This window comes from Scardinius erythrophthalmus (genome assembly GCF_964197995.2).
Source record: "Scardinius erythrophthalmus genome assembly, chromosome: 5".
NCBI classification, from domain to species: Eukaryota; Metazoa; Chordata; class Actinopteri; order Cypriniformes; family Leuciscidae; genus Scardinius; species Scardinius erythrophthalmus.
The window spans coordinates 20086082-20112217 of NC_138225.1; the positions used below are offsets into that span (position 1 = coordinate 20086082).

Genomic DNA, 26136 nt, shown 5'->3' on the forward strand with positions numbered 1-26136 from the left:
GAAAAAGTTTAATAAAATATTTTTGATTAAAAAAAGAAATGCAGACTAGTGACCATTATTTCAAAAACATGATAAATCTTAACAGCTCCAAACTGAAAGGTAGTGTATATACATAATAATATAAATCAAAATATATTACATTTATCATTCATTTGTTCTGTTAAAAAAACAAAAACAGTAATCGTTCTTCTCAAGTAAATTTATCTTGGTTTAAGAGGTGTAGATTTTTAGAATGATTTTACCCAGAATCAAAACATCCCACTCTTAAATACAGAAAGATTTATGTGCTGAGGTCTGTATGCACCAGTTATTCTAATATTTTTAAACCAAATGAATGGAGGCAATAGATAAACACTGAGCTGGATCTGAATCCCAGACATCCCGGACTATGCTACTGCTCAATGAGCCTCTGTAAATGGCATGAGCGTGTGTGTGTGAGCATTTGTGCTTGTTGTATATTCTTGCCACTGCATATGACGTGTCTGACAGTGTCTCTGTGTGCACACTCTGGTATGTGCGTGAATATGCACACGAGTATAGTTTGTGTGTTCTAGCGTTCAGACAGCCGCTAAGCACTCCAATAGGACCTCCACACAGTGACTCTCCTTCACAAAAGCCATTTGACGTGGACCCAGCCCAGTTCAGGAAGCCCAACCTAACAGCCTCCAAAAAACCCCCCACCTGACCAAGCGCAAGCCTGCCGTTTGAACACTGAAACCTCTCATTCACCTCCCTCCGTATAAATCCACTGATTCCTCTCCAACCACAAATAACCTTTAATGATGTCATAATTTGCTACACATCACTGTCTTCTGCATATAATGAGTGGACGATTATTAGTCATTTTTTAATTTTAGCTGTTATAAACGTTAGCAAAAACCGCATGCATCGCTGAGCTAACAACAGCTATGTGTGTTTTCCAGAACAAGCTAGTTTTTTCCTCCCATTAAAAGGAACCATAGAGTGGACTTGCACTGTTGGGCATCCACTGCAGTCCTATTACAGTTTCCTGTAACAACCAGGCTAAAAAAAACACACACACATTTACAGCTTCCCCTGAACAGTTTTACTGAACCATATACTTGGTCTTTAACCTTAATAGAAATATTGGAAAATCTATGTAATGTCCTTGCACTGTTGAATAACGGGTGGGTCTCCATCTAATCCAAACAACTGTGGCACTCCTCTGCTTTGTTAAACCCAAACAAGTGCTTCAAGCTCAGTCAATTACACTGGCTTTGGTGAGGAAGGAGGTGTAGCTGGACCACCGCAACCATAGTTTTTTTTTTTTTCACTCCTTTGTTATCCCTGTTACTACGGCTGCAAGGAGCTTAATGGATTTTAGTCTGCTCTTACACCTCGTGTCAGTGATATAAGTCAGTGAGTCTTCATGTTCACGCTGCATGATTGCAAAACCACGTAATTATAGGATTATGAGAGACTAACCTGTTTGCAACAAGCCTGCTCCGCTGTCACTAACATCGAAGTGTTTCTGTATGTCAAGGAGGACACCTAAAAAACAGAGAAAGAGAGAGATTAGAATTTGTGCTCTGATGTAAATTTGAGTTGAGTAGAGCATTTGAGTCTCTTTTCAGGGAAATAATTACTGAATGAACTTGCGGGCATCTTTTGTGCTAAGCAATTTAAAGAATTAAAATATTGACAGGTGTTTCTCAATACATTTCCTTGTGATCCTCAAAAACAGAACAATCATAGGCTTATGGATGAACGCACACACCTCTACTCTGGGCTGTTTGAGGTGTAATATTTCCTCAAAATTAGGGATGCTCTGATATTACACGCCATAACGATACGCTGATAATTCTTTTCAAGTTAAAAGTGGCAATAAATAGCCAAAATGAAACTTCTATGCTATTTTAAATAAATGAAAAATAAACCACTGAAAAAAAAAACCTGCTGAGGTGCATCTAAACATTAATGTACAGTATGCAAAAATGGATATTAATTTTGACATTTGATAAAGATTATATTAAATATAAATCAAATAAATAATTGAATCTAATTGAATAAATCTAATAAAATATTATAAAATAGAAATTAAACGAACATATATTCTAATATCGACTAAAAGATAAATAAAATAAAAATGAAATGTTGAAGTGCAACAAAGGCATGTCCTCAGAATAAAAAATGTCAAAAGAACGAAAGAGTGTGAATGTTCCTTGAGTTGCAGACAGTAAGGAAAGCGACACTGGCTGCACTGGAATGCGAGCAGGTGCCGTGACTCGTGAGACAGGAATGTTACATATGTCACTATGTGCGGACAAGCCTGCACCTGCCAAAGTGTTCCTTCTCAGTACGTCTTTGCTACAACGTGCCAGTGACAAGTCAAAACGGGTGGCGACGGGAAACTGCGAGGTGATCGAGACGAAACTCGAAGATGACTAAAGCCACCGCAGCAACAGAAACAAATAGCTATTTTTATTTCTCACAGCCACTCCTATGTTATGTGTCTGTGTTTGTAAGACCTTAAAAAGCATGACGTAATTAGCCAGGCAGCACTGAGAAGTTAATTAAGAGATGTTTCTACAGCATTAGGTGTTTGATCTGGGTGCGTGTGAATTGCGGGAAGCCTGTGAAGCGGATGTCTTTCTCTTTGCCTCTGTTTGTACAAGACTGTTCAGTGACTTAGAAAGATGTAACTTCAGAGATAACGTCAAGGATGTTGGATCTCTATCGCTCTTGTCTAATGTCATTGGCTGTCAGTCACAGACCCTGTTTACAGCCTACCCTGCATTTAGAAGTGTCTGAATGCTGTGAGCTTTTCACAAATGGAAGATCAAAGCATATGTCTGAGTTAGACACTTAAAGAGCTCTTTTTTACTTTAAAGCGATCAGAAAGAAGGAATGTGGAGATGAGAGACTGATGATTTGAAGGCAGCAACACGAGAGCTGCAATTACACTAAAAAGGGATCTATGCCCTGATCAAGAGTCCTTTAGATTCCTGGCCAACACACACATAACTACAGCAACAAACCATAGCGCAACGTGATATGGTCAGATTAAACAAAAGACAAGGAATCTGTTAAAACATTTTACTATTGAATTGATTGAAATTATTAGTTGTTGAGATTTAGATAACCTTTGTCATCATGTAACGCTCACTCAAAGTTAATGTTTAAAAAAAATCTAATTTTAATTTTAATAAAAGGGGTTGGTGGGTTTATGGAAAGCTAATAATTAATTAAATCATAAAAATATAAGAAATTAAAGAAATCATTAAAAAAATAAAAAAACTGAATTCAATTCATTGACATAAGATAACCACGAACATGCAAATGTGTTGTTAAATGATTGAGATTCCTAAATCCATGACTTGCAGCATTTCTTTTTTTTATATCTATTATGAACAATAAATTCCTGTCTTGCTATTTAAAAAGCTGCTAATGAACTTGGCACACTTTGAAACATGTTCCTAGCAAAACATCTTGATTTAGCAGATATGGGAAGCCTGGGCTCATTGGAAAAATGAAAAATGTCCCCTTTGGCAACATTTCTGCAAAAGTATATTGCGTTGCTTCTTGCATATTTTGCGACACTTTCCAGTGTCCAAAACGTCCAGTGACTGGCACTAAAAGCGTGTTTGTTTTTTTTGGTCATATTAGGTAATTTGTACCATTTTATGCTATAAAGACAGGGATTTGACGTCATGATTGCCAGCTGAGATTGACAACTTCTCTGAGCAAAGTAGTCACTGAATTACCAATTGACTTTTTTCTGGATTTTTCACGCTCACTACTGCGCAGATCTGGGTCCCGATTCGGCACAATATGTCAGCGCCATATTGGGACATTGGCGGCTTCACTTTTCTACAATGGAAGAGAGTGAAGGTGCGTGGTCCATCTTTTTTACAGTCTATGGTTTGCTACATCAGTTTGCTAAAGTCATAGATTTGGATCAGGTAATGTGATTAAAATGTATTAGTCTACAAATCATGCACTATGGTAAAAGTATTTTGAGTCCATAACATATTGTGCAAGGAACTGTGTGAAAATAAGTTTTATTAATCATAATTTGTGTGAAGAGTAATAAGAGTTGTTGTGGTTCTAGTGTTAATTTCTACTGGGAATTGTATGCATAGGCATGGTTTTGGAGTTTCGCAAAAATATAGGTAGATGCACACTTTTCCAGTGAACCTAGGTTGGATTCGGAGGCGTTGGCTTCCACTGTCCTTTTCCATGCTCAGGAGCGGGTGGTCCCGCCCTCTTTCCATTAGTCTAATCTGAGGCGGTGTACTAATTACCTTGGCCACACTCCTCCTCCGCCCCCCCATCCCTCAATCCCTCCGTCTCTCCCTCTCCTCCCACTGGGAGGGAGATCCCTGTGCCAGATGGTGCTGCGTTTCTCCTCTTTCAACCGAGACTGCACCTGCCCACCCTCACGCCTGCCAAAGACACAACCTCAACCACCACGCTCTTCCCACCAAAACTCCCACAGGCACAACTGATACAAACCGATGACTTGTTTGGAAATATGATTGATTCAGTTTGTGAAGTATGTCCTAACATTATAGCCTAAAGGAAAGAATTGTAACTGGAAGAGACTGGTACTAGTAGGTCAGTGTGTGCACAACGTAACACTGAACTATTAGAGCAACTGTCATGTTAGTGAATTATGTTCTATGTTTGGCAGGCGATACCGTCCGTGTGAGATTTGCCCTAAATTCTTCTCTCTCTATCTTTTCTTCTGGCTCTCAGATAAAGATACACTGCTCAGGAAAAACATGGCAACACATTGAAACTCTTCAGAGAGAGCTGTCTTTAAGCATCTGAGGTGCAGCAGCTCTGACTTCATCTTGCATCATACTGTAAAACGGTAGGCAATGCCACACAAGGTGATGCAAATGCCCCAAATGGCACCAGTAGAATCATCGACCTTCTAGTGTCCGCCTTGATGCCGCCAGCCCTGAGATGTTGCCATAGTAACACGGCACGGGCGCACACACTGAGGAGGGAAAGGTCGGCTGGCAATTGGTCAGATCAGACTGACTAAAGCCCTATTTGGACGGGACTAGTTTAACAAGGAGAGGTGGGGTAAAGTAAGTATTACCAGAGCTTCTCAGTGATTTTAGCCCCGTCCGAATGTGCCATCTCAGTAATCATTACGGACAATGTCAGTAAAGATTCCGGTGACTTTTACCTTCTGTAAAAAGGCCCGGAAAAATTACCTCAGGTAATACTAATCCTGTGAGAATAGACCAGCTGTAAAAATGTACATAAATATTCCGTCATCTCCTGTTTAAAAGTAGTTTTCCGCAGTTTTTCAAGTATGGAGGCGCTTGAAAAAGCATTCAGTTGGTTTCTAGACGCTGGGACAAGTCTGTGGCAAATCTCAAGTGTTTTCCACAAACCATTTAGATCAAAAAGAAGATCGAAAGCACTTGTTAGAGGCACGAAACATCTTTTAGTTGGGTAAGTGCCTATTACCAACACAATCCAATCTGAAGTTAATGAATACATCATTCGACCAGACATAACTGTTTTATATATATAAATATAGGTTACATGTGTTTGCGCACGTGATATCAGGAAGCAACGTAATACAAACATGACGACAGGAGGAGGGTGACAGCGGTGCATAAATCGAGTTACCCCTCCCACTTCTGCTAGTTTTACTGAGATATCTTATCCCGTGCGAATTGGCCATTGTTATTACAGACGTCCTGTGGTAAAATTGCATTACTCCATCTACCCTTGCAAAGTTAATCCCATCCGAATATGTCTTAAGATGGAAAAAGGAACACACATTTATGGTAATCTTGCTTAGCAAAAATTTATTTAAATCTTCTTACATGGAAAGGATCTGTCAGGTTTGGCTGATACGGTCACTAGCAATGCACTTTGATTTACTAAAATGTAGAAACCGCAGCAGAAACTAAGAGGCAAAAGAATGTTGTCCTGCCTGTTGTGACTGATCTGTTGCATGCAAAACACATCTCTGAAGAGCAACAGCCATTGAACAGAGAGTAAAATTCTGTTACAGCATAAAGCCACATAAGATTGGCTGAGATATAATCAGTTTTCTAACTAAAGAAATCTGATCATCTAAAATAAATAAACTTGTTTAACCTGATAACAGCTAAATGCACTTATGGAGGCAGTTTTTTGTTTAGGGACAAATTTTGTCCTGACCAAACCTTCATTCATGTGGGGACATCTGAGTGGAAAAAAAAGGAAACGTTTTGAATTTATCTAAGGTATGCCGCCATTTAAAGTATGTTTTACACTCCACCTATTCAAATGCACAAAGCATTAAATAGACAAGTTCCACAGAAGAATATTCTAACAGAATAACTAGTTCACTGTGTGTGTGTGTGTGTGTGTGTGTGTGTGTGTGTGTGTGTGTGCGTGTGTGTGTGTGTGTGTGTGTGTGTGTGCGTGTGTGTGTGTGTGTGTGTGTGTGTGTGTGTGTGTGTGTGTGTGTGTGTGTGTGTGTGTAATTAATAATTATATTCTACATTAATACTTTTGAAATTTAATGTGTTGATGATAGATAGAATGATACTGCAGGGTAGATACTCCGTATGATTTAAGTTATTGTTATGTAACACTAGTTTAAAAAATATTTAATGCAAAAGCCCCTAATGCTCATTTTGCAAATTCCATTTAATATCAATGAAGTCATGGACTCATGGATTAGAAATTAAATTAAACCCACTAATTCAAATTTAAATAAACATCTGCTCACAAATCACACAGTAAAACTGCAACGCAAACAGATTGTGGTGTGAGAAAGAGCGTCTTTTGTTTTCTAGCACACTAGTTTCATTATCCCAAATGCTAATTAAACATTGACCCGTTCATGTAGGTCTCCATCTTATCAGCTGATTGGTGCAGTGAAATGGCGATATGCTAATGTTGATGCTATTGTGTAAGATGCAGTGCATATGAATGCTCCTTTTTGCTATAATGCTATCATAGTGACGTCCCCAGGAGACCCATTGGACATTGACCAGTGGACTGACCAATAGCATGTTTGAAGAAAGCTCTGTGGATGAGGATGAGCAAATCAGTTCTGTTAATGTGTCTAGTGCTATTTCAAATCTCAGAGGAGTTCGTTCAAGTGAAGCTGTTTAATGGATCCTGGAAGCTGAAGCTCCTGCATTTGATTTACACAGACCGTGTGATGCTATCTTTGACATACTTTGTTTGGACCCACTTTTATCTGACCTGATAAGTGGAAGCCAGTCTGTGAGTTTAAGTGCTTGTTTGGGTAGAGAGTAAGACCAAGAGGTCTGAGATTGATATAAAACCTTCTCTGAGATGAACTGGCGATATGCCAACACATTTTTGAGTGCGTGAGACACAGTCTATATCTATAAACCATCCATTCATTTGAACAGGAAGTGGTTCACCGGCTGAAATTCCAATACGGTCAAATCCTGAAACTGAAACATCACCTATTCATCTGTCAGAGGCTTTGACAATGGCAAACATTTTTCTTAGAATCCAGACACTAAAACTTATTAAGGTGGGGATACTGCATTAATGCACACAACACCCTGTTCTTATTTTTGCACACAGACGCGTCACCGTATATAGACCCAGAGGACTGTCTGGCCGTCTAGGGAGAGGGAACGAAAACGAGGATCATTGAGTGGTAGGACAGACCTCATTTTACAATCCCCAAAAGAGAGACGATAGACCTGAGCAACCCCCGGTGCTATTTCAGGGCTAGGAGAAGTAGGTTAGGATAAAGGCATAGCAACAGAGGCTGGCCGTCCTATATACTGTAACTGAGAAGATGACGATAGGTGAGAAGAAAGGAAACTGGAAGGAAAGCAAAGCTTGGTATATTCAGAACTCTGTGGGGAGATTTTAATGAGAATGAACCGCGTCTGCTGTGGCGTTGTTTACTTGCACACTCCACTGCAATCCACATACCTGAGACAGGTTTTTAAAATGCAGAAAATGTGCTGAGATTCACAGCACATTTGTAATTATGCCAAGCTATAACGTTCTTTTCCATTATTTGATCATCATTTTATAAACAAATGGTGCCATGATCAACATACAGTAAATGTACACAATCTTTTAAATTAAATGTAGTTTAGCAAAAAGCTAATTACACCAGGCACATAGTGAGTTTTAGTAACTAATGGTCAATCTATAGTAAGACATAAATGTGCATTCCTGTGGCTCAAACAGAAAAGCATTGCGCAAGCAATGGCAAGGTCATGGGTTCGAGGGAATGCATGAACTGATAAAATGACTTGAATGCAATGCAAGACTTGAATGCAATGCAAGTCATTTTGGTTAAAAGCATCTGCCAATTATGCATGTAAATTTACATAAAAAAAAGATTGCAGATGGTTAGTAAATAAGTCACAGAGTTTTGCGCTGCAGTACTGCATTTAAAAGTGGCAATCATTTGATTTAATTGACCGTCTGATGGCACCGTTTGCATGTGCGTGTTGTTTTAGCACCTGGTTAACTAAAGAAATTATGCAAAATATCAAATCCAAAGGACAAAGCATATTATCCTCCATCATTGGATCACTATTTGATGATTTACTACTGCCATGGTCAATAGATACACAAAACATCTCCTTTAAATGAAATGCAGTTTAATGCAATGCAAGAAAATACTTTAAATTTTATAATTGAGTGCCTGCTTAAACTACATTGCAGATGGTAAGTAAATGCAGGTTTTTGTGCTGTAGTAATGCATGTAAAAGTGGCACAACTGTTTCGAATTTGCCTCTGTGTGTGTGTGGTAGGTGAAACTGCAAGTACAAATGTACATTTCCATATCCTGTGTAATGCTACTCTTTGTGGTAAGGGAATGTTTCCCCTCCGCTCTGTTCTCTCCCTCATTCTTTTCATTCTACCAAACCACTGGTACACTGTTCGGCTGCTGACACATCCTGAAGCTTTCTTCCTCCTATTTTCTTTTCCTCCTTTCCCATCCCCTTCTCTGCTTCTCTCATCAGCAAGGGGTGATCCTTCTTAAAGTGTCACAGGAATCGATGTAACAACACCTCAGCTCGCAGAAGTTACACATGTGCGAAAGCGAGAAAAAGACTGTTCCCATGTTAACCCTTCCCAGCTTCTCTGCAAAATGTCTGCCCTCTTACACTGAGCCAAACCTTTGAGAGTGCAGTGGCAGGGTAAGAGCTGACCACAAATATGCTCGTCTTTTCTTGGCGAGCTCCTGACCGCCGGGTCCATCGATATCCCGCAAAGCAATGGATGCTTTTTCCACTCAGCCTTTTAACCACCACACAGTCCGTATAAACACAATGCAGATGTCAGAGGAGCAGGGGGGGTGTTTTAGCGGGCGTTTGCGGGTGTGGGTGTTTTGGAATTCCCTCACTGTTTTATGCCAGTATTTCCTCAATACTGCCTCACCCTCAGGCAGGCTGCCAGCACTGCCTGTCAGAGTATCATGGTGTACACTGCACTGCTGATCTGAGACTGGTTTTAAGGTGTGTGTGTGTGTGTGTGCATAAAAAATGGAATGATGTATGAATATGCAATCGCAAATCCACAGAAAATGTATCTAATAACCCCAGAAAAATTCCCTGTGTACCCAAATACTTGCCTGGAGAGTGTAAATAAACTGTGCACTGCAAGGCTTCTTCACCAAAACACAGATATTCTAGACTGCATCACTTGCTTTTAAATATTGCATAAAAATATTGCTCGTCCAGAGATGCTATGCAGAAACAGCCTAGTATTTGGCCATTAATAATTCATAAGAGAATTATCCTCTGGAGTGTGAGCCCATGTGTCAGACATATAGCTGTGCAGTGGTCAGAATGCAATGGAGCGCAGAAAAATCCCCAGGCTGCCCGATTCTCCCTTAGATACTCAACATCACTGTCTGGTCTGTGAATGTATGGTAGAAGATAAATATCAGTAGACTTACTCCTTACACACTGGTACAGAACTAGAGTGGTTTTCCAGTTTAAACATCAAAGACAGACACTTAGAGACATGAGTAAAGATGTTTAGCAACAGTAAACATTGGCAGTAATGTTCACTATACATTTATATAGAGGATATTTCACACAGAGGTTTTAAATGAGCTGCTTGTTTCATTAAATGAGCAAATTTGTGGATCACATTTAGCAGGACAGAACGCTGTTGGCGGATGCTGGAGTGCAATTACGGCCACCCTTATTAAACAGCCTCTGATACCATCCTGTTGGATGCTATTGTTAACTGCCAACCAGAAGCTTCAATTACCTTCCCTTCTCTCAGATTCTAATAAAAAAAAAAACGAGCAGTTTTCTTTCCTGTGTTGACGTATTTCCAAGTGAATCTAGATTTGGGAAGGTGATTTTTATTAACCACCATGAATATTATTTGCTATTTGCTAGTAATTTGCAAGTGGTATTAAGTAAAAATACTGTACTCTTCAAATGTGTTAGGAGTACACCAGCATATACACTACTAATTAACAGTTTGGGGTCAGTTAGATTTTCTTATCTCTTTTATTAATACTTATTCAGCAAGAATGCATACAATTGTTCAAAAGTGAGTGACAGTAAAGAAATTTATAATGCTACAAAAATGTCTATTTTTTAACCTTTATTCATCAAATGCTTTCATGGTTTCCACAAAAATATTGAGAAGCACTCAACTGTTTTCAACATTGAAGAACAAGAAATATTTCTTGAGGGATCACGTGAATGAAGACTGGAGTAATGGCTGCTGAAAATTAAGCTTTACCATTGCAGAAATAAATTACATTTTAAACGTATTAAAATAGAAAACAGCTATTTTAAGTTCTAATAATATTTTACAATATTACAATTTTACTATTTTTAATAAATAAATGAAGCCTCAGTGACCAAAGAGACTTCTTTCAAAAACATAAAAAAATCATACTGAGCCCAAACTGTATGCTTTGAACAGTACATTCACTAAGACCAACATCATCTGATGACGTAAAGCCATTAACTGACTTAATGTTTTGCTGACTGACGTTAGACAAGCTTCATTTGTAGCCTAATCCTGATGCTTTGTTTTATTTTATTTTCTATTTTTACATAACACAGAAAGGGATTACTGTAATTATGAGGGCTTTTTGTTTTTTGCCTGTAACGAGATTTAATTTGGCTTTTCTCACTCGCTATGCCTCTTTGCTTATTCTCCTTTTCTTCTCTTTGTTCTCTAAGAGCTGTGTAGGAGTGGGGTGGGTCTCACCCAGGGGGGTGTCAACAGTGCCCGATTCTGTGAATAATAATTAGTCCTGAATAAAAGTGCTGAAGTGCTTGATTATCTTTCTTAATTACTGCTGATCCCATTCAAAGTGTAAACCTATGGTGAAACATCATTAATTAGCCCATATCACTCTGACAAACATGTTGAGATGGTAAACTGAATCTATTAACCAATGAACATTTTTTTTTATTTAAAGCAGCATGCTAATCCAAAACATAGTTCTTATTGATTTTTAAAGTTTGTGTCCATTAATTGTGGATAGACACACAAAAAAAACACCTCACCGTCTTTGGGTGAAACATCTTTGAAGCTCTTTGATTCAGAAAATGTCTAAGGAAGAGCTCAATCAATTAAGCTTCAAACGGCACAGCGAGCCAAGCTATTCTCAATGTACTAATAGACAGTGTTGAGCAACCTAGAGTGAAAGCTACCAGAGAGAAGAGAGTCAAGAGGTGTCACGAGACTGAGTAAATGAAAACTGGAGAGAAAAGAGGACGAGGGAGAAAAAGAGAGAGCTAAATTGGATGGGGCATTTCAGCACGCTTTGGTCTGAAAAAGCCTATGTTGAGAGCTGGTCTTTCAAGCTCAATTTAGCATTAGGCTGTAGCCATACTGCTCTGTGTGAGTGGCCATGGGCTTCAGACAACTGACAGCTGAGGGTGATGAGTAGGAGAAATGTGTGTGTGGGGAAAAAAATACATTTTCAGCCATTATAATGACCAATTGAGTGAAAACTACACACATAAATGTTTCACGGTTTTCTCTTTTGATTTATGCTGTACAGACCAGTTATAGCTATACTTTAAAGAAAATATGACTCTTTGCTACTTGCTAAGATTCTTCATCCAACTTAATACCAAAGGGTCAAAAGTGGATTCAGAAGAGATAGAGCATTCATAACCTTAGAGAGCCCTACAGAGGACACTAATAACTATAAAGTGATATATGGTAGGAAAGCTATCTATCTATCTATCTATCTATCTATCTATCTATCTATCTATCTATCTATCTATCTATCTATCTATCTATCTATCTATCTATCTATCTATCTATCTATCTATCTATCTATCTATCTATCTATCTATCTATCTATCTATCTATCTATCTATCTATCTATCTATCTAGTAACTGAACTAGAATATAAAAGGCATTCTCAATTCAATTCTGAATGTCACATAACCCTGTGATGAACACATAGAAAGCATCAGAACTGGGTTTCTTGAAATCAATACCTACAAGAGATCCACATGTGGCATGTATTCAAAGTCTATAGTCTGTAATTGACTGTATCCCCAGAAACCTCTATTCTATGCAATCAATACACAGATACACACCCATGCAATCACACACAGACCTCCTAGTCATTTTTATCTGTCCCAGTGTCTTTTATTACATCCATTTTCTTGCTATGCAAAGCACTATTTTCATCCACTCTCATTGAGAACAGCTGAGAGTCTCCAGCACAGTAATCCATCTCACTTTCTCCTTCATGAATTAGAGATAAATCTCATTTCTTCCTGGTATGGTTTAATGCAGAGCAGTGCAGGACACTTTCAAGATACAGTATGTCTTTAAATTTTATCCTGCAGGCAAATAAAAAATGGACCACCAAAAATGTTTCACCACAGAAACCCAAGAGAAAAGGGTATGAGAGCCATAAAGAAGTGTTTTAAGCAGTTTAAATCTAGATGCTTTGTATTGATTTTGTTTTGACAAGCACCTTTCTGTGTCATGGGCTGGTGACTGGTAACTATAGATCGGAGGTAACTGTGGGAAAACAAAACAACGCCATCACTGGAATTCCAGCTCTACCTCCACATTCCACAGCAGTGAGGTGGAGACACACACCTCACACACACACATACACGGGTATTTTAGGCGTTAGTTGTAGGTAATTATTATGTTCTGGTGTGGCTAAATAACTCAAACTATTGTGCTAACCTGGTAAGAATGCCAAATTAATCCTTAAAGGAAACTAAGGTCTTCAAATATGCATCATACAGCAAGTGGCAGCAAGCCCCGGGGTTTCCTATCGCCAGTCTATCCCCGCGTACTGTACAGCATACATAAAGGCATTCTTGTCTCCACAGTATACAAGGGGTTAGTTTTAGCACTGGTGAATGGCTCTGAGAAATGAATGAGTCTATTTAAAGAATCACTGGAATTTAAACAGGTACAGGGTAGGACGCTGACATGTGACAGTCACCCTAATGATTTGAGAAAACACAGCCTGTTTCTCTGTGCTTTCCTGAGCCTATATACTCTGGGCATCTACACATCACACACACTGAAACACCAGGGCAAGATTTCACGCAGAGGTGAAAGTGTTTTTGCCATGTAATGTGTCAGGGTGACAATCCAAGCCATATGTTCTCAAGTATAAATAGATGGCACACAATTACACAGGTATACACATACAACATAAGATAGATATGCTTAATTGCAAGCTTTGGAAAAAATGCTGCAAATACTGGCTTGATGAGATGATATTTCAGTAGGCCTGTACTTTCATCCCTGCATTAATAGAGATATCACAAACCAGACAGAGAGACAGAGGTCTAAACCCTGATTTACCTACAGACACTGACACTGTGGCACACTGTGTCACACATACACACTTAGGCTGCAATCTGGGAAATATGTTATATAACAGTGGCTGACTATTTGCTCTTTATGACAATTGAATAGATGGAAAGATGACATATTTTCCTCCTTAATAAGTAATAAGCAAATATTTGCAGTAAAGTGCAGTTTAAATATCTGTCCTGGCAATATAAAGTGCTTCCGAAGGCTTACTTTATGGACAAAGCTAAGCTTCAGTGGAGTAGTTTACCCTACTGACCTTTCTTTTTGATTTTATTTGGTCAATATTTACTCAGAAGTCTTATCTAAAAACAGAAAAGATTATCAGCCTAATCCATGAATATTATCCACCCTCATATAACTAGAACAACTACTTCAATCATACATGATTTTAGGAAAAGTCATTCATCATCTGATATCTCAGTTATGCTGTAGCTAGCACCTATGGGGATTTGCGATGCTTTCAGAATGATTTAGTCACTGTTATGTTGCATCCAGAAACATTAATGTCAGTGTCACTGGGTTTGCCCCTCTCTGTGTGTAGATATATGGAGGACAGGGTTTTGTGTTCGCTTTAAAAATTAAAAAAAAAACGAATGAAAAATGCTACAGTATGTAAAAACATAAACATTTGTCAATTTATATTTATATTAGATTTGGTGGTACAGTTTACTACCGTTAAAAATATAAGGAAAAAAAAAACTTCTCATCAAATGCAATCTGTTCGTCAAATCTGAATTTTCAGCATTACTCCAGTCTTCAGAGTCACATGATCCTTTAGAAATCATTGTAATATGCTGATTTGGTGCTCAAGGAGCATTTCTTATTATCATTGTTGAAAACAGTTGCGCTCCTTAATAATTTTGTGGCAACCATGATACATTTTTTATAATTAATTTCATAATTATAAAATAATTGCATGCACTTTTACTGTAAAACAATGGCAAATTATGCAGGCTCTTGTAACAAAAATGATTACAGCATTAGATAAAAGCTTCAGCTATATGTTCATGTTGTTTACTTTCTGTCCCTGTTTGGCCATTTGTCATTGTGGGTCAGAGGTCCAGCCAAAGGATATCTCCCACACTCATATTAATACATTCTGAATGATCTTGGTCTAATACACAGTGACATACCTGAGACTTCTAATCTCACAGGTGCGCTCCCCCCTCAGGCACCCCTCCCCCCGCTTCCTCCACCCTCCTCTACAGCTGTCTGTCAAACTCTCCGCCCTTAATCCCTTGGACACACTCGATCAAAAAGACACATGTTGAGGCTGAGAATCACATTGAATCCCCTTTTTTAAACAGACAAACACCCACACATAGTACGCATCTGTTTGGACATGCAATGAGCTAAATATGGGCCACCAATTATATTAACAGGGTCAATGCCATTTAAACAAGCACGTCAGCCGTCTCTCTGGTGGAAAAACATAACAAGCGCTGTGCCTTGTTTGGATCGTCCACGCTACATTAAATGAACATCACATGGGCCAAATGAAAGACAAGCCCGTTAAAAAATAAACCGAACAAATCGCATCTCGATTCTCAGAGGCTGTTAGCGGACATGATTGTGTCAGTGTTTATTTTGAGAGTCACCAGGCTGCTTCGCCCAATACAGCCTCTCCGGAGCAAGATGAGAATTTGTCCCGCTGAACACCACTCGTGTCTATATATATTATAAACTGACCTTATTGTTGGGGTCAGATAGGCGATCATGGTTGTGTGTTCTTTATAAGGAAACAGCTGAGGCAGATGAATGAAAATAAACAATATAACATGAACGTTGGAAGTTCTTTTCACTCACTTTCTTGCCTGACTTTTAGGTCCAGATCAGGCTTAAGGAGCCAAGCTGTCTTTAGGGAAGTAGAGGCTGACACAGAAATGGCTTTTAGTGCTTGTGTAATAAATGCCGTGACCACATGAAAAGCACTGTTGAAAGGAGGAAGAAAGGCTGCTGTCTAATTCTGGCCACTGCTATCACAGGCAGCACATACTGTACATCAGCAAAATACAACCCCACAAATACACACACACATGCCAAGAAGGGATCTGAATATGAGAGAACTTTGATATGAGGTCAAAATTTGTTCAATTAAAAGCAAACACCCTGAGTACATTTAAGTATGCCAATCGTATCTCAAACACTAATGTACTGTATATTGCACTGCACGGTTAAGGAGCATATTAAATACTCTGTGCCTTTAACAATACACTTCAGCATTAAGAGCTAAACTTGCAATCGTCTTTTAACAAGTTTACTTTAATGGATTTATATTTCAGGTTTGAGACAGACATCAGAAGTAAACACAACAGCTATAACTGCTTCTACGGTGAACAATTACAGTGCATATGGAAATCAACTTTGGGAGAAATGGAAGCCATTTGTTCTTCATGAGGGTTTCAGAAGAGCGAGACAAGCTTATAAACTCAATTACTGAGAGTTTTTCATTACTTTCATGTTTTTGTTGTTGAAAGTCCTTTAATACGAACACAGTAAAACAAGTGAGAGAAAGGAAGAGAGACGACTGCCAAGCCTAAAGTGATTGAGCCAACCTCAAAGTTTTATTTTGAACACAGACATCCAATTTGCTGCAAGTAGGCTATATTTAAAATGCACTGCTGTGATACTTACCTACATACTGTATATATATATATATATATATATATATATATATATATATATATATATATATATATATATATATATATATAAGCTCCTTCACAAATAAACACTTTTTCCTGTCACATTTGCCTTCTTTTGTTTGGCTAACATTCTACTGTGACTTGACTGTGGCTATAAAGGTAAACCTTATCAAAAGTTTTCAGCTAACAAAGCCCACAGAGAGGAATTGTAAACCCCTTGCAAAATCTGTTTGGGGAAATCTTTCGCCCTCACACGAAATTCCGGATTGCGTCAATTCCTATTAAATTAAAACGGCTTCCTTATGAGCGATTAGTCAGGCCGACTACTGTTTAAATTAAATTAATTAAAAACAAATTGTAATTCTATCAAACAAATAAATAAAGATAAACATTTATTAGCATATACGCTGCACACAAAGTGTCATTACTGTATGTGCAGTGCATGTGATACGTGCTTCTGCTGACCTCCTTCAGTACAGCCCACTGTTTTGTCACTGATAGGCCTTATCACACCTTCAACTCACACCATAAGGGGCACAAGTGGAAATGACAGTGTGTGGGGTGTGTGTGTGTGTGTGTGTGTGTGTGTGTGTGTGTATGTCTCACAAAAGGCACTGCCAAGGAGTGTGTCCAGGCAAAACTAGAGCTGAGCCAGCTAGACTGGACCATCCAGTGCAAAAGAGCAATGCAGCAAAACGTACAGTACTGTAGTCTCCACTTCCCCTCATAAACTGTGAGCCTGTGTATATCTGAATGTGCAGACATACCCATTTTCCCTCAAGGAGCTCCTCGGGCAGCTGGATTACCCGACACACTTAATTAAGCACTTGTTTTGAGATTAAACATTCTCATACCTCAGATGCCTTTAGGAAAAAACTGCACCTTGCAGCATCCGCTGCACCTCATAATCCAGATTACCAGTCAAACTGCCTTCATTAGAGCAGGCGTCAGGCCGGTGGCTCAACGGAGGATCTTAGATCAAATAATGTTAAGTGGCCTCCTTCTGTACGTCCCTGTGGTATTCCCCGCGCCTCATAATCCCTGTCTTAACCGTAATCTGTTGTTGAGCTCAGCCTGTCTGCTGGAGGGACTCTTGCCAGCCAGCCTCCCTGGGTCTGAGCCATCACAGCCAAACCACAAATTTAATCAAACCAAATGGTTCACAACCTCAGTCCCATCAATCTGATCTCTCTGTCCCACTGGAGGCTGTGTTGGAGACAGAAAGAGACGGATATAGATAGTGGACAACTATAATGGGCCAATGGGGAGGGAAAGACGAGGGCAAATCAGCCCCAACGTTGCAGAAATGCACCTCGGGCTAAACATAAAGAAGGATAAAGTCTCCTACGACTTTGACTAGCCAGATATGAGTTATAGCAGATAGCCCAACCACCAAAAATATGCAACACGAGCCTATAGTGATCATATTACACTCACACCCAACCACAATCCAAACTCGACACAGGTGATAAGCAAGTTTTTCTCCAAGATTCAGGACACATGCACACACTAGCATGGTTTTCTTCGTATCGTGCTTTGTGGTTCCTCATGAGGGATTGGTTGTCTCTCCTTTGCTGTAAAAACTGCACACCCACTAGTTTTGTTTAGGTGGAGAAAACAGCTAAATTAGAGCTTTGCCGTTCTCTTTCACACACAAGAATATCATCAATCAGTTAAACATAAGACCGACAAGGCCAAAATGACACACGCTGCTTTTTTAGAGAATTAACATTTGGTTCTGGCTAACAGTGATGAGAGACTTTGGTTGATGACAAAAGATTCCAAGACAACCACAGCCTGGAAGAAGGGCTTGTAAAAAGTGAAACTGGCAGTAATTGGATATGAATTAAATAGCAAAAAACTCAAATTAAGTGTTTTCACAGTGATGGTATTTATTAGACCCGAATATAGTCATTCGGACTGCATTCATTTGTATGTAAGACACTGACTGAGAATGTAATGTTAAGTTGTTCAGTTTTCTCAAGCAATTGCTGCATACACATTTGATTTCATTTTGATTGTGTGTGAGAGTAAACTGCTGCACTAAAACTTAAGTGGGCACAGTTCTGGTTCCCATTTTTTTACTACACCACTGCAAATGTTAAAGCATCGTGGCTTAATGCATTTATTTTTAAATTATGGCAAAGCATCTGTTTGCTTTTACAGGGATAGTTTATCCATAAACAAAAAATGCTGTTATCATTTAATCACTCTCAAGTCATTCCAAACATGCATACATTTCTTTTTCTTTTCTTTTTTTGAATTTCGAAAGTCAAAACAACATTGGACCCTGCTGTGTTTCATTGTGTGAACAGTAAAATAGACTTTTTTTCTAATATATTATTATGTGTTCTACACTGAAAGTAAGCCATACGGGTTTGGAACAACATGAGGGTGAGTAAATGACAGAACTTTGTTTTGGGTGTACTATCTCTAATTTTCCCTCCGACACACAAACCCACAAGCACTCACACACTGCTGAACATCATTAATATGATCCCTGTGTCAGTCTGACTGCAGTACAAATGATTGAACAGCAGTGGTGAGGAGGTCTCTTAACCATGTGGATCATTCTCTCTCTCTCTCTCTCTCTCTCTCTCTCTCTCTCAGACACACATACTAAAGAGTGACCGCCGCCACTGCAGGATAGCTGCGTCAGATACCCTCTCCTCTTTACCCATGAAGGGGGCTTCACCCTCACACGCTTCCCATAATGCATACTGAGGTGTAAAAGAGATCCGCGCTCAACTCAACAACATCCAGTCTGCTGCTGCAACTCACAAACCAAACACATTTACAAAACTCCACTCCTGAGATTTGACCATTTTTTCTGCAATCTCACTGCAATCATCATCTCACACATTTCTCTATGTATATCATCTATACTATTCAGAGGTTAAGAGGTTGATCAACTGTGAATGTTTCACATGAGCAGTTGTAGCCTATAACATGATAAAGAATCTATTTCATAGACAAAAGTGTGTATTTGTTAACTCACTTGAGAAAAACTTGGAATTTAGCTTACATTGATATTGTATCTATGAAAGAGGATGATAAATTTGTTTATGCAGGATAACCTTTGAGTGAAACTAGAATGATTTTAGAGATGGCGAGATTAGATGAGATACCCTATACCCAAGTAAACCCCTATTTTTCATAATGTTATCACAGCTCGACTGTCTTATGTAATGTTGCTGAACCTTGTAGTATACAATCGATCGCTACAAAACCGCCATAAGCCGATAACGTTGCCTTGTCTAATTTTCTTCATTCACGTCTTCTCACACTTCACCCTAATACTGACTGACGTCTTAAAATTGTTCGCCAACGTGATGTAACACGCGACCATCTGACAAAATAACGCACCTTTTACGTTTAGTCCTATATGAAAGGATGAGAGAATATGTTGCCAAAGCAGATCCTGCAACTGGAGGCATCCCGGGCTTTGCTAAATAACTACAGCCTCCCATTACAATAAAGCACATGCTGCAGATGCGCGCCATTCAAGCATCTCGCCCATCAAAAGTATCTGCGAAGCGCGCGCTGGAGGGAACGTGATGTTCAGCGCAGAAAGAACAGACACTGCAACATTCACATTTCAATTATGGAATCGTCATAATGTCAAAATACCGTTTTTCTTCTTCTTCTTACAATTAATAATTGTTTGTAGGCTAATGAGTAGGCTATTTCCTGGTAGGGCAATATCTATGTTACATAGGCGTATATATAAATATATATATATATTTCACAAACTTCACCTGATAATGAAGGAAGTGCATGAACATTTTTTAGTAGGCAACTTACATCATATCAATCAAAATCACAATGCGACAAGTCAAGAAACAGAACGAAAAAATGTAATGTAGTCTTCACAGTAAAGCAATGAGGGGAAATGGATTAAAAGAGTCGTATCCACTATTGACGGCTACTGTATACTAAATCCCGCATTTCAGAAATCCCTAGCTAATAGCGCACTCTTGCCTTGATCCAAATCTCTAATCGCTTATCATTAGTTATTCATGAAAATTACCCCTCTCAGAGTGCGCTGGAGCAAATGTCAGCTGACATGTCGCCTCAGATCACCAAGTCGGCTACCCATACAAAAAAAACACAAAAAACGAATTAATCCGCACTTTTTGAGGGATGATAAATTTGACAACAGAAAAACTAGTAGATTAAATCTGTTCTAGTTTCTATGGAAACGTGTCAGACCACGGCGGCGCTCTGCCTTTATTCCTGAATAACTTGATTCAAGGGCATCTTGTGTGTGGCGCTACTGAGGTTAGGCTACTATTTATAAAACCATGGATATAAGATGTGTCCCTCGAGAAGTTTGCTCTAAATTACTTTGGACTGTAATATCCTCGAGTAGCCTATAGCGCTACAGCTTTAAATGAGGTCTGTGAATGTTTGTAGCGTAGGCTATTGGACGCAGTGTCCATGAGCTGTAGGCTATTCATCAATTGGTAAATACGTTACGTGATTTGAATCACATTTTAAATTTACAGACAATGCTAAATTAATTAACCTCATACACAGGCTAATTAATGTGTGGAGCTTATAGCCTATGCACATTGTTATTAGTAGCCTATAGAGAGCCTATGTGTAGCCTAACACTGATATGAAAAAAAAAAACTCATAATGACATAAAATTTACATTGTCATGAGATTTTGGATTATGTCTCTTTTTCGAGACATAAAGTCAGATTAGATTGATCTAAGATCACAATAGTAGGCTAGGCTGATCAATATCATGATAGAACGACGGGTTGGCTACCTTTTCCAATCTGATGTGGTTTGATTAAATCACACAGTATAAGAGCTGTAACCCGTTCAATAAAACTCAGCACGTGTGCAGCAAGATAGAGCCTATGATCACTTGACTTATGTTAATGTTTACAATGTGATTTTCCTGGCCAGTGTGTTGAACTGAGACATTGTAAGTGAAACATTAAACAATACAAATGGTGACCATCGCTGCTGTTGCTCTCCTAAGCTAGTTAATACAACGAACATCTAGCTACCAAGAGAATGCTGGTTTACCTGCTACGGTGTATCTGTCCATGTAATTGAGCACATTTCCAAAACTCAGAATCCCGGCGGCAACGAGCGGAGTCCGGCATCGGAGTAATGCGGCACGGAATTTTTGCCCAGGTTTGCAGGGATGCAGGTCTGTGCTGGATTTAAGAGTGGGACTCATGCTTCCAGACAGCGTGTGCACTACATCCGAACTGCTGCACCCCTCGATTTCACATCCATCGCTCTCCACGCACATCTTCTGGCACGACAGATCCAGCGCAACCAATTGAACGATTTCTCTACAGAGACAGGACGGTAATGACGGAATGTTGCACCTTTGAGCGGAAAATGAAAAAAAAAAAAAAAAAAACCTGTTAATCGCTGAGAATAAAAATCATTGATTTGTTTATTGTTCGCTGAGCTCGGTTCATGTCTGTACAGTGACAGGATTGAGCGCTCGGGAAGCGCTTTTCTCTCACTCTGTAGTGAGTGAGTGTGTGTGTGAGGGAGGCGTGGTTGCGCGTTAAGCCCCTCCCACTCCGAGCGAATGAAGGAGCAGTAGTGGTGTGCGCGGAATGCTCATGTGAGAGAGGAGATTTTAGCAGTGACAGAACAGCGCACCCAGGGCGCTCGTGCAAAGTTGCTTTGTCTCTGTAAAACAATTAATCGAATAAACTCAACTGACGTGAAACTTGGTGTAAATGAAAAGAAAGCACGGAGCCATAAGGAAACATTACACTTAGACGCAGGTCGCCTATCAGGTTGACTCAAGACAGAGTGCGAATTATGGGGGGCTTTGGGGGGTCTGACCCTCCCTACTAATCTTTAAGCCCTCCAAAGGATGTCAAAACAAATTGTTAGGCATCTTGCAAAGTACATTAAACAGGTTTAATTCTATAATTGTTCACAAAAGGGTAAAAAAACAAAACAAAAAAAAAAACATTTTAAGCACATTCTCACTTGTAGAGAATTTCACAAATAGAGAAATGTCGTTCGACTGAGGAAGGTAACCATAGCAACAGAACGCCGCTCGAGGACTTTGGATCGTTAGGATGCGTTAGGAGGATCAAGTATCCTGTCAAACGGACACACCGGAAAGCACATACAGTACATCTTGGAGACGTCTATTTGATGTGCGCGTTTTCATCTGGAAGACGGTGTTGTTGTTGTTGTTGTTTTTTTGTTTTTGTTTTTGTTATTGTTGTTGTTGTTTGGGTGGGTTGCTTATCTGCAATATGACATTTCATGTCAGATGATAAATAGACATTTAGAAAACGTCTTTAAGATATTTATGATTTAGAATGTATGCAAAACTGACTTTTTAAAGATGTTTGTAGGCTACACAGCAGATTCTTTCCAGATGAACCACTCTTTAACAGACATCTTGGAGACGTACGTGTGCTTACTGTCTTTATTTTATAACTTTATTGCAGATTGACATTCACACGTTTATCACTTGCGATATAATTCGCAATTGGCTATATAAAATAATTGTAGTAGCCTAGCTTCGACATCTTATCTATGAAAATTATAGTAATGATGCTGACATAAATGATATGAAACTGATCATTCATATTAAATAACTAAACACTGAAAAAGTATAATAAACATGAAATGGCCTCTTTAAACTTTTGCAATACAAAACATCTGTAATGGAATGCGCGTTACTTGAGCGCAATGCGGTTAACTGTCAAAGTATAGGATATAATGTTTTATTACACAACGTATTTAGGACATAATATTTACTTAATTCTTATGAAAGGGTTTGCATGGGTTAAAACAGCTGAACTCAAGTAGTAACACAAGTCACCTCATCTGAAAGTGATCGTGGTCTTCAGCACTCTGGACAGCTCATTATTACGATCTAAAACCTATACAGCCACACTGATCGAATTATATCATGAACACTGTTTCACCTCATAGTATATTACACTTACTGCATTTACTAATTAATATTCTGCAAAATATGTAGGCTACTGAGAAACATGCTGTTAAGCTGACATTGCAAAATGATGGTAGGCTATTTGAATAAGGTAGGCTAATAGAGAGTTTACTTCCCATACATGTTTGGGATTAATTAATTAAGGGTACTATTGAGCACTCTTCGATTTTATTGCACGCTTTTCACCGAAACCCATCAATTAGCGAAGATTAGATCAAATCACGTCATTGAGTAGTTTTCCCCTCCTTTTGTTAATGCGCTAATTACTTGTATCTTACAGCGCGAAATTCGTAAAATATTATGAAACTCTAGAGGACAGCAACGTGTCAAGCCCCTGTTAAAATGCCCATCCTTAAAATAAACAGTTTTCCCAAGGGTCGGAAATATCAAAAGGGGGGATTTTACTGGAGTTAAGATTTATCTCGATCACAGAAGAGTCTTTTATGAAGGGTCATTCTCATGAGAGAAGGTTGAAAGATACTAGACAAATTATTGTCGGCAAAGAAGGAAGTTATTCGTTTGTTATTTTTCTTTTCATCTTAATTCCCAGATCAGAGGGTATATACTTGTCAAAAGAAATCAAACTAAACGGAGTCATATGCTGCACTTCCACTTCAGACAGTAAAGACTTGCTATTTTAAAGTAAATTAATCCAAGTGGCAGTGATTTAAATTTACCATCATTGTATCAATTGCCTATATAAGATTCCTCAAAGTTTGAAGTTCTATTCAAATTTAAATCATAACACCACAAAACGAGTTACTAAATGTGTAAAACTAAAGAAAAATAAATACAACTACCAAATGGTTGAATGATGCATGCCCCAGTGCATGCTGGGAAGAGGGCTAATGAGACTAAAACAAGATTTTTTTTTTCAGTGATACTTTAATACATGTTTGTGATGCTTTCTTGGTGCAGTGTAACGCTGGATCATTATTCAGAATATACTGCCAGTTTAAATAACCTTGTGATCTTCAGTCACAACCTTCATGAGTGCTCTGCATGCCAGCAAATCTCACATCCTATGTACTGGTCACAGGCTGTGCAATAAGTAACCAAGCATCCTTTATCTGCCTCCTGCTGTATATCAGCTGCTCTCTTGCGAAGGCTGGATCACAGATAAGTCAAACAATCCAAATGCCTAAAGTTACCTTTGTCATCCACTATTCCTGAGTTCCTGTTGGTTCTGCACTGCATGGGCAATCAGTATCAGTATGCATATGCCTAGACTGATAAATCAAAGAAACACACACTTAGGTTAGTTGTGTAAGTATGTAGGTATTTTTGTATTTTGTTGTTGTGGTTCATATCATTTATTATCACTAAAGGAAGCCTCCGTAACTCCTGTCCCCTAAATAATGACATGATAAGCACTATAGACGGAAGGGAAAGGGGCTAGTCCCGTTTCACTTCCACAATATCATTTATCTTCCTTCACATTCCTTGCTGAACTTCTAACTTATGGTTCAGAGTACAGGGAAACATGTGTGTGTGTGTGTGTGTGTGTGTGTGTGTGTGTGTGTGTGTGTGTGTGTGTGTGTGTGTGTGTGTGTGTGTGTGTGTTTTAAAACATGTTTAAGACATTTCTTTGATATAATGCATTAAATAATTCACAGAATCACTGTTAAAATAAAGATGAAAGAAGCAAGCTGTTGTATACTGATTTCATCAAGACCAGAGACAAACAAAGTCTCATGGGCAGACTTTGAAATCAATGAAACAGAGAGAGAGAGAGAGAGAGAGAGAGAGAGAGAGAGAGAGAGAGAGAGAGAGAGAGAGAGAGAGAGAGAGAGAGAGATAGGAAAAACTGATCATGGAACAGAATAGAATAGAATTGAATGAAGAGCAAGAGCTATTTATACATTAAAAAACTGCTTTGGCAAGAAGTCAAGTCAAGAAAAAAAAGTGAGAACAGAGAGAACATGGAGGCATGTGGACATGGAGAAAGAGGTCAACACTGAGAGTACATGGGACTAAGAGAGACAGATGGAGAAGTGTTATGACCTGCTGGTCTATGATAGGGAAGCTGTCAGAAGTAGGAAGGACAGATAGAGAAGATGTGGAAGAGAGAGAGAGAGGTTAAAACAATAGTTTTAATTAATGTAAAAGAATGAACTCTGGTGACAGTGTAAACTTAACTCTCCTAAACAAACAACGTTGAAGCAAAGCTTACTTGTATATAAACAAAGCTTTTTGACTGTTTGAATGTTAAAACTGGATTATAAAAAGCCGAGTAAAATACCTCAATGCAATAATCTCAAATGAAAATATTCTTAATAGTATTTTACTTCAAAACAATAGCATAATCATTACCATTTGTCCCTTTTTGAATTACATGTAGAGGACACCATACATTGAGGGTTGTAATGTAAGTCAATGACCATTTAAATTATAGGTAAGCAAATCATACTACTAGTAACTTTTGTTACAACTGTTATGAATTATTAATATAACTGAATAAAGATTGCAGTTGCATAGCCAACTTCCACAACAAACACCGAATGGACTATTGAGCACATATGGTGTCCACTACAGTTTATTTTAGTTATGGAATGTAAACACCAAATACATAAAAAATCTTGAAATAAAAGTGTTTTTTATCTGTCTGGGTGTTCTAAATAAAAAAAGAGAGGAAATGCTTAACCACTTTTGTCAGCATGTTGATTTTATGTGGTCATAAATAAAAAGAACACAATGGCAGATAAATACAGTCATACAAAATTATAAGAAAGAATTTCTTCTGCTGAACAC

At 38.6% G+C, this 26136-nt stretch overlaps 1 protein-coding gene across 2 annotated transcripts in view; it reads right to left on the reverse strand.

Moving 5' to 3' along the window:
- The window catches only part of spns2 (SPNS lysolipid transporter 2, sphingosine-1-phosphate), a 75409-nt gene extending 53467 nt beyond the window's left edge, over window positions 1-21942 (reverse strand). For both annotated transcript variants that reach the window (XM_081364623.1, XM_081364622.1), the window contains exons 1-2: window positions 21468-21942; window positions 1447-1512 (exon numbers count right to left, since the gene is read on the reverse strand). In XM_081364623.1, the coding sequence (XP_081220749.1) occupies window positions 1447-1512; window positions 21468-21699 (298 nt within the window). In that variant the 5' untranslated portion in view covers window positions 21700-21942. The remainder of the gene's footprint in view (window positions 1-1446; window positions 1513-21467) is intronic.
- Window positions 21943-26136: the final 4194 nt, after the last annotated feature.